The 14470-nt window shown below is 39.4% G+C and overlaps 1 protein-coding gene across 1 annotated transcript in view; it reads right to left on the bottom strand.

The window, feature by feature from the left end:
- TMCC3 (transmembrane and coiled-coil domain family 3) overlaps positions 1-14470 on the bottom strand; it is a 120506-nt gene that overhangs the window by 42731 nt on the left and 63305 nt on the right. The window contains exon 2 of the mRNA XM_073651688.1: positions 1668-2581. Within this exon, the coding sequence (XP_073507789.1) occupies positions 1668-2581 (914 nt within the window). The remainder of the gene's footprint in view (positions 1-1667; positions 2582-14470) is intronic.

Here is a 14470-nt window from a genome sequence, read left to right as displayed (position 1 = left end):
TGGTAAATTTAGGCTGATATTTTCAGAAACGCAAAAAATATCAGAATTTGAGAAAATTTAGCAAATTGTAATTTTCATGCCCTTAAATCAGATAGTTATACCACATTAAAATAGTTAATAAACAACATTTGCCACATGTCTACTTTACATCAGCATCATTTTTAAAACAATATTTTTGCTAGGAAGTTAGAAGGGTTAAAATTTGATAAGCAATTTCTCAGTTTTCCAACAAAATTTACAAAACTAATTTTTTTAGCGACCACATCACATTTGGAGTGACTGAGGGGCCTATATGACAGAAAATACCCAAAAGTGACACCATTTTAAAAACTGCGCCCCTCAAAATGCTCAAAACCAGATTGAAGAAGTTTATTAACCCTTCCCGTGCTTCACAGGAATGAAAGCAATGTGAAAGGAAAAAAATGAAAATTTTACTTTTTCCAACGAGAATGTTGATGTAGCCCCAAATTTTACATTTTCACAAGGGTAACAGGAGAAAATGGACCTTATAAGTTGTTGTGCAATTTCTCCTTAGTACGCCAATACCCCATATGTGGTGGAAAACTATTGCTTGGGCACACAGCAGGGCTCGTAAAGGAAGGAGCACCATTTGACTTTTGGAGTGCAAAAATGGCTGAAAGGGAATCTGTTACCCCCTGGGAGATATCAGACCTCTACTATGGGCATACAGGCTATAGAAAAGTAAATCTAGACTTTTAGAGAACAAATTAATGTAGAATAGTTTGCGGACTCCATCTACAGAGCCTTTAAATGCCTCCCCAAAAAAAACAATATACAGAATCCCCTCTCAAGTGACCCCATTTTGGAAATTATACTCATCTGGGAATTTATGTACAGATGTAGTGACGATTTTGACTCCATGTGTGTTTTCCAGAAACACGCAGCAGTGGTGCCAAGTGAAAATTGCAAATCTGCCACTGTAGTGCCCACACTTTGTATTGCCCAGTACATTATTGCCAGCTCGTGCTTCTGGAGAAATGTATCCGTAAATTAATCAGGCTCTCATAGCTACAGAAATGTGAACCATGTGGAGGCTAAATGTGATATAGGCACACTTAGGGGCATTTGGATTTGGGAGCGCAGAATTCGCTGATTTCTTTTGGTGGGAGAGGAGCCATAGCGCTTTTCCAGAGCCTTTGTACTGCCAGTAACGTGGAAGCCCCCTTTATTTCCATTGACCGGATGGACAGGATTGGGGAGTTGCTTTTTTGTGGATCGAGTTGAGGCTTTTATTGGGAACATTTTATATAACATTTTGGATCACATTTATCCTGGGCTCTACGCTGAGCACTTACATCAGGGTTTTCAACTAAATCTCCAAATGACATGATTCAGCTGAAACCACAAGGGATCCATTCACTATGATGAGGCATCAGAGTTACTCTGTACTCTGTCTTAACGCTTAATAAGAGGGACACTGCTGGATCATAGGCCAGACGGCGTCCACAGTGTCTCCAACTGCCTCATTGTAGGAAATCTTCTGCCAGGAGTTTAGTCTGAATCACGTATTTCAGAGATTTACATGGAAACCCCGGTGTAATCCCTCAGTGCATAGCGCAGGATAAATGTGAGCCGAGCCTTACTGTGATCTTCGGGAGGCAGAATGAACCAATCAAAATGGAAAAATACATGGAATGAGAATTTACCTGTATCTTTCATCTTGTAATGTTTGGGAAATAATGGTATAGTCCCTTTTAAATTGTAATTTGAGTTGCTCAATGTCTTCGGACAGCTGAGACTGAGCTTCTCTTATTTCTCTCAGTTCATCCAGAAAAACAGCAAGATCTTGACCATCGGCAGCAGTTGTCCGCCCAACATCAAATGCCTGGTTTCCATTGCTATCTGCTGAACCAGATGTCGCACTAGAACACTCATCATCACTTACATACTTGGGTTTTGTCACTATTGTGGCACTACCACTCAAATTTCTGGAATTGCTTTCTGGGTGAAAGTCATCAAGCGAATTCTTTAAATGAGCAATGTTATCGGCACTTCCAAATTTATTTCTAATAAGATTTGCAAACTCCCTTGATTTATTAAAAACGAACATTGGCGGAGTCAATGATACCCCCGGTACACCCATTTTACAGGATTCCACTGGGGCAGCAGGCCGAGTAACGCTGGTGACATCTTTTAAAGGATGTTGTAGATCCTTCAGGTTTTCTTTGGAAATATCCTTGGTACTTTTGGTGGCAGAGCCATTTTGCTCTATTTCCTTTAACTTTTTATGATATTGTTCTAGTTTTTTCTGCAGCTGTGCTATAGAGTGGGCAGACTTCTGGTTTTTCTTTTCGAATACTTGTTTAATTCGACTTGCCTGCTGTTTATCAGCACTATTCACCAGTTTCAAGTACTCAGCCACATTGCCGTCACGGGCACTTTGTTCAATTTTGATCTGCTCTGTGACTTTCAAAATTTTCTGCTTCAGGCTGTCAGCAGAAAGTTTGACTTTGTGAAAGTCTAAGATGCCATCAGGTATATCGAAATTAAGGTTGGTATCTGATCCTCCACGTCTTATGTTGAGAGGCAAGCTGAGCGTGTTCATATCAGACCTGTCCACCTAGAAAAGAACACAAATATTACTTAAAACTTGGATGGAATTTATCTTCATAAATATTTGTCTGGATGAATGAGTATGTGTTTTCGAACGTTATTTAAGCTCAATTGTTTGCACAAGTACAATTAATAAGTTTACTCATATCTCCGAAATGCACCACTTATAATGGTTAATGATGTGAAGGCACACTTGCAACATGAGATCACAAGATTACAATAGGGAAGGTGATTCTTTAGGTAATGGGTATGATGTATGGCATAAATGTCTGATATATGTGTGCCCCACTTCTGGAACCCACACCTATGACACCTTGAAAATAAGAGGCCCTCCATTCCTGTTCAACCTGATGAAAAGACTGCCACTCTCAGATGGAGAATTAATGGAGAGGTGGCTGTGCGTGTAAGCAGCTTTCTCCAGTCTGTTCTGTAAGAGAATAGAAACAGCTAAGCAAGTGAGCAGCACCTTTCCATTCCTTCTCTTCCAGGGTGTCAAATGCTGTAAATGTTAACTGTATGTGAACTAGGACCCATATTGATACAGTAAAAAGATATATCTTTGTACCGTGTTAGCCAGTAGATCGAAAAATATTAAGATTTGAGAGTTCTCAGTGGCTGATACTTTTTAATGGCTAACTGAAAAGGTAATAAATTGCAAACTTTTGAGACTACTCAGGACTCTTCATCAGGCATAGAAGCCTGTTAGTCTGATGCCTGATGAAGAGACCTGAGTAGCCTCGAAAGCTTGCAATTTGTTACCATCTTTTCAGTTTGCCATTAAAAGGCATCAACCACTGAGGACGCTCAAATCTAAATATTTTACTAGGACTCCTAAAACCCCTTTGAGTTTTTTCGCCAAATATTTTAGTCATTTACACAGTATCAGACATGAAATTAAACACGTCTCAGCTCAAATATGTTGCTATGCAGTCTACTCATATATCATATATTAATGGGAAACACCCTGGCTTTGAGTAACCAACATATCAGTGCACACCTAAAAGACTATAATTACCTTACTAATTATAGTGTGCAGAAAAAATGGTATATGCCATGTATCTAACTTGAATTGTAAAACCTGTTACAGTAGTAATAGAAAGGTGTTAAGTAATAGATGTACACAGACTCACATTCAAGAGCCATGCCGGTCAACCTGTCTCGTTATGGAAGTTGGAAAAAAAAAAATCATTCAGCCGGGTCAGAAGGTAGAAATGGACACATAGGTAGTTTAGAAGGCCATCTTTGCAGTACGTGTTAGCTTTAAGAACTATTTTCCTTTCAGGATCTGCACTTGTAGACTTTACAATGTGTGTTGTGATAAGAATAAGGCTGATTGTGTATCCTGGTTGTTGAAGATTAGAAAAAAACATGGCTGCTTTCTTCCAATTGGAAAAAAATACTCCTCATTATCCGTGGGTTGTGTTTGGTATTGCAGCTCAGTTCCATGTGGAAGCAGGAGTTCTTGACTTTGAGATTTCACTCAGATAGTCTATGGTTGAATGCTAAAGCAATTCCCAAGGTGAAACTTTACTTAGAAAGAAATTATAACAGCCAAAAGTCCAACGCAACCATTTACTCCTAAGCAATATCCATTCAACCTCCCACAGGGCATAGTTTAATCCTGAAATTGTGTTCAGAGCATAAAACTATTTTACCAAGTACCAACTGCGCATCACAAGAACATTAGGAAGTAACAAAATACTCCAAGGAAATTAAAAAAAAACTCTGCCAGATAATAAAAAGCGGTAACGTTCTTTCTGCTGTTACACAAATTCATCTGCTTGCCAAAGCAATTTTAAACCAAGCCTTCCTGCTCTTTTATGGAAAAATCACCATAAAACAAAAAATTACAAAATCTCTCGTTGTTCTTCAGTAACCTCTATTAACCCAGAAATACACATTAAACCATCAGGACTTTAAGTAGTAAGCAAAAGAAGGGTCGGTCTCTGTGTATACTGCAAATAATCTATGCAATGTATAAGGGAATTGTAAAAAGTATCAGCTCCCCAAATAACATTTTCTAATCAGAAAGGTTTGTAAAAAATTGAAGCAATAAGATACTATAAATTCCCTGTAATTTCCCGACCCGTCCATCTTTGGAGTACAGTCTGTGTCCCATTTAGATATGCTATGGGAAATATGGTTGCTTAGTTACATATGTGTGGGGCAAGGCAAATGTCACTATTGAGGGTTGCATGCAGGAAAGGAAAGACGTTCCCTATACAAGGAGTAGGCATACCATCCTGCTGTGACGGCTCAATACTGTAATGGAAATATGCTACCAGTATTTATGATGAAAACCAGCATTGTTACAATAGCAAAACTATAAAATGGGAAAACAAGTGAATAGCATTTAGCTTTGTTAAATACAATATCCGACTTTTACTCAAACCTAACTGAAGGAGAAAGTGCAACAAACTGATAACATTGAACACCTCCTAAGTTTGGAACAGTTTAGTGCACCTTCCTAACTACTTGTTTTCTATCTACTCTACTACTTGGATTTGCAAAAGCCAGAGCAAAGCAGAGATTGATAGAAAACAAGTAGGTGGGTACACTTAGCTGTTGGTCCACGCCAAGAATCCCCGGGGCGACTACTTTGTGCTGACTTTACTTTTAATGTTTTTGACTTTTAATGGAAAGTGTGTTGCAAGTCACATATGTGGATTTTTCTGCAGTTTATGGTAATTGTTGCTTAACACAGTCAAAATTTAGATCCAGTTGTGAAGCAATGTCTATTCGCTTTTGCACGTTTTCAATTAATGCTTTTATAGATCATACGCGGTCCTTTAAAATATGGAACCACATTAAGTGACTCTAATGCCAACTCTGGCCTGTTCCTGAAGTGTGTAACAAATTTGTGAGGAGTACTTTATGTCCAAACAAAATTTTTATTTCATCAACTGACTTAATTAACTATGTAATTATATGTAAGTGTATTAATACACTTACCGATCTCAGTCTTCTACGGTTTCCAGTGCCGTTATTGTCCCATGTGAATACTTCTCTTTGCAAGCTAGCACAGTGACCGTTGTGTGGCAGTGCTACTTCCTTCAATGTGAGCTTAAGGAGCCTCATAACAAGGCTCCATAGACTCACACAGAGAAAGCAACTTCAGACTCACATAAACCCATGTGCGAGCCACTTAGTCTGTGTGCAGATCTGGTGGGCAAGAAGAGCACTGGAGCGACGCTGGAAACTGGGGAAGACAGCGATCAGTAAGTAAACAAGTAGATTAACACATGAATTCTATAGTTAATTAGGACAGCTTATGAAACAAACTATTTGTTGGGAATTCTATAACCATTTCACGACATTTGACAAGTTTACGTCATTGTCGGGAAGGGGTTCCAGCAAAATTACGTCATAGAAATCATGCGGACACAGGAGCTGTGCCCGTACAATCGCTTAGGGGAGCTCAGCTTCACTGAAAGGAAAGCCTCGGCTGTCACTGCCAGGAGAGGTGCCAGTACCACCCTGGGCCATTTAACCCCCTAAATGCTGTGACTTGATAGCGATCGCAGCATTTAGATGGAAGGGAGAGGGAGGGGGCTCCCTCTCCCTTCAGATCAGCACCCCCACAAAGTCATTGTGATGGCTTGATCATTGCCATGGAAATCAGTGGTCGTCATGATGACCTGCGGGGTCAGCAAGTTACAGGAAGCCTGTTAGACCATGCTCTGAGGATTTTCTAAGAGGCTTCTGTCAGTGCAGCACAGTGCATTATACCAGTGACCAGACTTATAAAAGCAAAAGTCCCATAGAAGAACTAAGTAAAAACAATATAAATACACTTTGAAAATAAATGAAAAAAAAAAAAAAGAAAACAATAAATAAGTATAATTTAGCTAAAAAAAAACAAAATAATCATATTTGGCAATGCAGTTTCCAGAACGACCCAAGCTATAAAACTTTCACACTAGTTAACCCTTTCTGAGAAATGCGTAAAAAAAAAAATAGATTTTTTTCATCATACCGCCAAAAAAAAGTGGAATAAAGCACAATCAAAAAGTTCAATGGAAATAAAAATGGTATACCTGAAAATGTAATCTTGTCCCGAAAAAAACAAGCTGCCATACAGCGCAGAAATTTAAAAAAAAAGTTAAATCTGTCAAAATTTAGCAATTCAAAAACAATTTTTTTTCTATAAACGTGTTTATATTGTGTATGCAAATCGTCTCCTCAGAGAAAAAGAGGACTTGAACTCTATAGCGCCCCCTATTGGAAGCAGCAATCCTACAAGTCACAATCAACCCTTTAAAGAGTCATGCAATATGACTTAGGATAAAGTGTAAAAAGTGGCAAAACATTAAAAAAATTATATAAAAGTGGTATCGCTGTAATCGTACTTAATTGAAGAATAAAGCCGTTTTATCACTTTTACCATATGGTGAAATGCATTATATAAAAAAAATAAATAAAGCACTTCCTGAATTGTTGGTTTTTGTTCATTTTGCCTCCCAAAAATCAGAATAGAAAGATTAAAAAATGTTGTGCCTGAAAATTATACCAATTAACTCGTCCTGCAATAAAAGAATGACGTCGTCTAATCACTTATACTGCACGAGGAATGGTGTAAAATATAAATACAGTGGCAACCAAAAGTTTTGCCTTTTTATTAAAAGTGTGATTACTTCTGTCTGGTTGTTGTAGTGCCATTTTCCTGGCGATTTTAGTAAACCGGAAGCAAATGGTTGTCAGCTATAAGGAAGAAAATTGTGTTTGACATTGTTTTATCCCTTTATGTGTTAGTTTTCAGCATTTGCTGGGCCAAATGTTTTGCATATTTTGTCATGGGTAGTCAAATTTTTTTTTAGGTAGTGGGAAAATATACATTCTTGTACCATATTAGCCAGTAGATAGAAAAATATTTAGATTTGAGAGTCCTCAGTGGTTGATACCATCTTTTCAGTTAGCCATTAAAAGGTAACAAATTGCAAGCTTTCGAGACTACTCAGGTCTCTTCATCAGGCATAGTATATATTGTGTATAAATATGTGACTCTTCAGATTTTGTGGTATACTATGCCTGATGAAGAGACCCGAGAAGTCTTGAAAGCTTGCAATTTGTTACCATCTTTTCAGATAGCCATTAAAAGGTATCAACCACTGAGGACTCTCAAATCTAAATATTTTTTAGGTAGTGGAAATTATTTGTATTTTTTTTTGTGTATGTTTTTAGGTTAAAACAGGACAAAGACAAAACCAAATTTATCACCACATGTCAGGAAGCTTATTATTCTGAGAGTGAAGTCAGGGAAAGGCCAAAAAGAGGTAGCTATGGAATTCAACTGTTCTCACAGTCAAGTGTTACGTATATTAAAGAAAGAAAAAGAAAGCTATGGAACAGCTGACAAACCTAGAAGTGGACGACCACGGAGAACTTCCTCCAGAGTTGATCACATTATTAAGAGAACGTCAGTATCTGATATCCATAAAAGTGCTGTACAGATTACACACGAAATGAACGAATATGGGGTCAAAGTGAGTCGTCAAACTGTGGTGCGACGGCTAAGCGCACTAGGGTTGAATGCACGAGTTCCAGTCCAGGAACTTTTCATCTCTACAAAGAACCGGAAGGTCTGATTTGAATTTGCCAAAGAACAGTGTCACTGTAAAGACAGATTGGTCTAAGTTGTTGTGGTCAGAGGAATTCAAGTTCAATCTGTTTGGTAGTGATGGCAAGCACTATATATACACCACCCAATAGGAAAACGTAATGATGTAAGGTACCAAACACCTACAGTGAAACATGGTGGTGGCAATGTCATGGTTTGGAGCGGCTTTTCTGCATCTGCCATTGGCCATCAGCCATCTAAATAGAATTGATTGAAATATGAATGCTACCATGTACAGGGATATACTGGAGAATGTAATGCTGCCACATAAAAAAAACAAAGTAGGCAGGGGATGGAAATTCCAGCAAGACAATGATCCTAAGCACACATGCAATTTAGTCAAAAATTGGTCAAAGAAAAATGTTCGCCTTTGCCATGGCCAAGTCAATCACCTGATTTAAACCCTATAGAGCACCTTTGGGATGAGTTTGGGCCCGTACCCATAGCAATAAAGATGAATTGTTTTCAGATTTGCAAATGGAATGGAGCAAGATCCCTCAAGATGTTGCGAATACCCTCGTGGCTTCAATGCCCTGTCAGTGTGGTGCAGTAATTAAAGCAAGAGGTTATGCTACAAAATACTAAGCTATGGCATTGTAAACAATGAATTACTCTCTATGTTGTGATCAATAAATAGTATAAAGAAAACTGACAGACAAACGTTTTGCATAATTAAATGGCCATACCTATATTCAAAACACTTTGGTTAAAATTAAGGTCTTGCATGATGACAACTTCATGCACTTTCAATTCATCACCACGGAAATGGCATCACAACAGTCAGACAGAAGTAATCACACTTAAAAAAAAATAAAATAAAAAAAAAAATGCAAAACTTTTGGTCGCCACTGTAGAACCAATTCTTAACCTTGTGATGATTTGTAAATTCTGCCTCCCAAAGATCGCAGTAAGACTCGACTCACATTTATCCTGCGCTGTACGTTGAACGCTTACACCGGTGTTTCCTTGTAAATTTCTGAAATAAGCAATTCAGACAGAACACCCGGTGGAAGATTCCCTATAATGAGGCAGATGGAGGCACTGTGGAAGCCGTCTGGCCTATGATTCGGCGGTTTCCATCTTTTTAGGCATAGATAAAAGCATTGCCAGCCACAGTTTTGTGCATCTCTGAAAAGAAGGACAATGCTGAACAGAGGCCAGATGGAGTTCAGAGTAACTTTGCTGCCTCATTATAGTGAGTGGATCCCTCAGGGGTTTCATCTGAATCATGTCATTTGGATACTTAGATGGGAACCCCGATGTAAATGCTCAGTGAAGACCACAGGATAAGTGTGATCCCAAATGTTATGTAAAATGTTCCCAATAAAAGCTTGAACTCAATCAACAAATAAAAAAAAAGTCCCCACTCAGGTCAGTCATCTGTCAATGGAAATATAGGAGGCTTCCATGTTAATGGTAATACAAATGCTCTTGAAAAGCAATATGGCTCCTCGCCCTCCAAATGAAATCCAGCAAATTCTGCGCTCCTAAATCCAAACGTCCCTCTCCCTTCTGAGCCCTACAGTGTGTTTAAACCACACTTAGTGTCCACATGACTGGCATTTCTGTAGCAATGAGAGTCAGCTTAACTTACGGGTGCATGTCTCCAGAAGAACAAGATGGGCATAATGTATGGGCACTACACTGGCAGATTTGCAATTTTCACTCGGCAACATCCACTGCTGCTTTTTTCTGGAAAACACCCATAGAGTCAAAATCATCACTATACTGGTAGATTACATCCCTCTAGGAATTTATGTCCAAAAGGGGTCACTAGAGAGGGAATTCTGCTCTTCTGGCACTTATGAGTTCTGTATACGGAGTTTGCAAACTATTCTATGATAATTTGTTCTCCAAAAGTCAAATAGTGCCCCCCCCCCAGAGTCACGCCGTGTGGCTACGCAGTACTGTATAACCACAGAAGGGGTATTGTCAAAATTCTGTTACACACCTGTGGTGTCAACATGATCACTGCACCCTTAGAGGAGTTCATTGAGAGGTGTAGTTTGTAAAGTGGGGTCACTTATGGAGGGGGCGGGGGTTCTGCTGTTCCGGAACCTCAGGGGCTCTTCAAGTGGGTCATGGCACCTGCAAACCATAACAAAATCTGCACTATAATATGGCGCTCATACCCTTCTGAGCCTTGCACTGAGCCTGAAAAGTAATTTTTGACCACATATGGGGGTATTGGCGTACTCAGGAGAAATTGCATAACAAATTGTACTGTTCATTTTCTCCCATTATGCCTTTTGAAAATTAAAATTTTGGGGCCAAAGCAACATTTTAGTGGAAAAAAATGGTAATTTTTCATTTACACAGCCTGATGTTATATAACTCAGTGAATTGCCTGAAGGTTAAAAATGCTCAGTACACCACTAGATGAATTCCTCAAGAGATGCAATTTCCAAAATGGGGTCACTTGTGGGGGTTTCTGCTGTTTTGGCACATCAGGGGCTCTTCAAATGTGACATAGCATCCGCAATCTATTGTAGCAAAAATTAAAGCTTCAAAATTCAGATGGTGCCCTTTCCCTTCCGAGCCTAAACAGTAGTTTTCCACCAAATATGGGGTATCGGCGTACATAGGTGGAATTGCACAACAAAATTTGGTGTCCATTTTCTCCTGTTACCCTTCTGAAAATCAAAGTTGTTGGTTGTGCTCCAAGTTTTTCAAGGAAAAAATGTATTTTTTAATTTTCACGGCTCACCATTGTAAAATTCTGTGAAGCACTTGTTGGTTCAAGGAGCTCACCACACCTCTAGATAAGTTCTATGAGGGGTGTAGTTTTCAAATTGGGGTCACTTGAGAGGCTATCCATGGTTTAGGCACATCAGGGGATCTGCAAACAGTCCATTTTCTCAGAATTTGGGGCTAAATTAACAATTTTTTGTGGGAAAAAAGTAAAACATTTTTATTTTTTCCTTCCACATTGATTTAGTTCCTGTGAAGTAGTCGAAGGGTTAATAAACTTATTAAATGTGGTTTTGAGTACTTTGAGGGTGCAGTTTAAAATGGTGTCACTTTTGGGTATTTTCTGTCATTTAGGCTCCTCAGTCACTTCAAATGTGATGTGGTCCCTAAACAAATTGGTTTTGTAAGTTTTTTTGGAACATTGAGAAATTGCTGATCAACTTTTAACCTTTCTAACTTCCTAACAAAAATATATTTAAAAAATGATGCACACATACAGTAGACATGTGGTAAATGTTATTTTTTATTAAAGCACCACTCCAGTGGGTTTTTTTTTCAGAGCAGGAGTGATGATTTAGTTGTAAGCCCCCTCCCATGTACTTATACTTACCTTCCGGAGGCTTCACCTTTTACAGATGCTGCGCTGGTCCTGGGGCTCCATCATGTGCCCGTAATTTCTGACTGGCCGTTAGGTCAGAGGTTATGTCACAAGAGCTCAATACAAGTCTATGAGAGCCAAAACGAGACTATAATAGATTTGTATTGAAAAGTGACCTCTGGCTGCTCCACAAAACACTGGAGCTGCCGGCAAGTCACTTTTTGCCGGAGACCGACGGGAGCGACGCTGGAAAAGGATGAAGGTGGTGGCAGGTGAGTATGAGACACAGGGCAGGGGAATTACATTTAAAGCACCACTCCAGTGGTGCCACAAAAAAAAAAAAACACGCTGGAGTGGTGCTTTAACTATTTTTGTGATCTAACTATCTGGTTTAAGGGCATAAAAAGTACGGTAAACGTTCAAAATTGCGATATTTAAAATTTTCACCAAAACTCTGATATTTTCACAAATAAACTCAAAAAATATCGGCCTAAATTTACCACATGAAGTACAATGTGTTGTGAAAAAAGAGTCACAGAATCACTGGGATATGTTGAAGCTTTCCAGAGATATTACCACAAAGTGACACTGGTCAGAATTGTAAAATTTGGCCTGGGCAGGAAGGTGAAAAAAAAATGAAGGTAACCTTTGACATTGGTGTAAGTACAGGATGCTGTGACGAGCGTTCCATGTTTTACAGTAGGGACTCTGCATAAAATGTCCCTTTCTCCCCTTAAGACTTTTAGTGAATATTAAACATGCCTATGTGAATGGGCAGCCGACTTGGCGGCGCAGATACAGAACTAAACATTATAATTGCACGTTTCCTCTTATTATGTAATCAGAAAAGTACAACAAATTTCTGACGCCAAACAAGTAAAGGAATGCTCACATGCCAATAACTGGACAATGTAGCGAGAGAGGCCAAATACAGTCTTAAGTGTGCACCTTCCGGTCATATAGTACAAGGGAACCTTTTCAGTACAGGAAAGGTTATAATCCACCAGCACAATCTAGTAAAGCACTACATTACAAAATAAGAACACAGTGTCCTCTCGACACCCTGGTCTCAGCCTCAGTCACACACAATTACCATAATTTAGCTAGAGCAGGTAAAGCTTCAACATTTCTGTGCAAATACACTATATACTGTATATAGCTTTGCACCTTACAAATAAATCCAACACAAATTTCCTACTGCAATTACATCGTAATTAATGAGTTCTACGGAATCTCTCCTTTTCTGCATATAGCATAGGTTATGTGCACATGGAGTTTGTGTTTTTTTTAGAGGGTGTTTACGCCAAAAGAATTCAGAAAAAAAAGAAAATCTTGAAAGATTTATGCTGTTCATATGTTCAGTGTTCTGAGCATTTTTTTTTTCAGCTTCAGATTGCAAAAAACGCCTTGTGGGAATAAAGTAAGGGCATGTCACTTCTTTGAAGCAGATTCTGATTGCATCCAATCCGAACTAGGCATGGTCCATTCAAGAGGCTATAAGAATCACTTCAGGAAAGGGGGGAGAAAAAAAAAAAAAAAAACAACACTTGAAAAAAACTCTTCCAAAACACTTCAAAGATATCATTTTTTACTGCCTCAAAAAAAAAATCATCATGTGCACATACCCTAAGGCAGTAGGGCCAATAACTTGTATAACTATTAGGTAGTGTTGACATCACGTTTTCAGGCTCCGTTTGATTTATATTGCCACAAGAGCTCTCAATGGGTACCACAATCATATTTCACATTAGACCACGGCCCTACTATCAGTATTTGGTCAGTATTCTTTCTCAGGAGTGAGAGCCAAAACCAGGTGAGGAACAATCAGAGAAAAGGTATAATAGAAACAAGTCACCAATTCTGCATTTATCACCCACTCCTGTTTTTTTTTTTTTTGTCTACCACTTCTGAGAAAAATACTGACCGAATACTGAATAAATACTGATAGTGGGGCCATAGCCTTACTGTGATACACTGCAATACCTTACCCATAGAGGCCCAATTGTGTGAAAAGAAAGCAACCCACAAAAACATACCACATGGCACTTTATTCCCAGCGTGTACCTGTAAAGAATATGTTGGATAGAATTTCATGCAAATCGACTGTATCATGTCCGATCCAAGATTATATACATCCTTCAAAGTGTGCAGCAGAGACAGGACACCTGGCTCAGCAGGTGGTCCAGCTTCCAAAAGCTAAAAGTGGAAAAGCTCACACCTCTATGCAGCTTAGCTTGTACCAAAGCCTTCCTGGCAGGATGAACCCCTGCCAGGAGTCCAAGCTGCTAAACTGCTTCAAAAGGTTCCCCCCCACACTTATGGGAGCCGCAATTTCATTAGGAGTTATCATACATCCTAGCCAAATAGCGGTTATATTTTCGAGATCGCGGGAACAGGCCGACCGCCTGCTGGGGTCTCGACCTGTTCTAGCACCCTGGAGTGGGGAAATACGTTGAATGGCTAGTAGAAGCCAGGTAACGAAGCAGTGTTTGGTCTCCAAGCGTAACGGGGGCTCAGCCGGATCCGATGGCACCAAAACCGCCTCCCTATGACCTTCCGTTGAGAAGTTATAATCCATCATAGGTTTTGGGGTTTCAGCTATCAGAGCCAAAAGGGAGGGAAACTAGGACCATCCCCGGGCCAGGAAAGGGAGTGACCGATCAAGGGGTTAAATGCTCATGCGAGGCTGCGGCCCTTTGTTCACTTCTAAGGGAGGTCACGCCATGTATCGTGTTGGAAGAAACTGGAAACAGCTGGCACCAAGGCCCAACATCAAGCCGGTAACTGACCTGTGTATCATCTGCTTATACTTATTGTACTACCACCGGTACTTGCATATCTGACCATTGTATATGTATATCCATTGTGTAACTAGTGTTTTGTCTAGTGCGCCTTTAAGGAGATTAAATATCCAATTTAACCTTGGGCTGCTCTTTTATCTCAATCCACACATCAGTGTTCTTGATTTAACGTCACATGCTACCAGGGCT

The sequence above is a fragment of the Phyllobates terribilis genome, unplaced genomic scaffold (genome assembly GCF_046119375.1).
Source record: "Phyllobates terribilis strain yellow unplaced genomic scaffold, ASM4611937v1 Scaffold_11__3_contigs__length_659146591, whole genome shotgun sequence".
Classification (NCBI taxonomy): Eukaryota; Metazoa; Chordata; class Amphibia; order Anura; family Dendrobatidae; genus Phyllobates; species Phyllobates terribilis.
The sequence above is the reverse complement of the archived record's forward strand: the minus strand, read 5'-3'. Positions and strand labels throughout refer to the sequence as shown.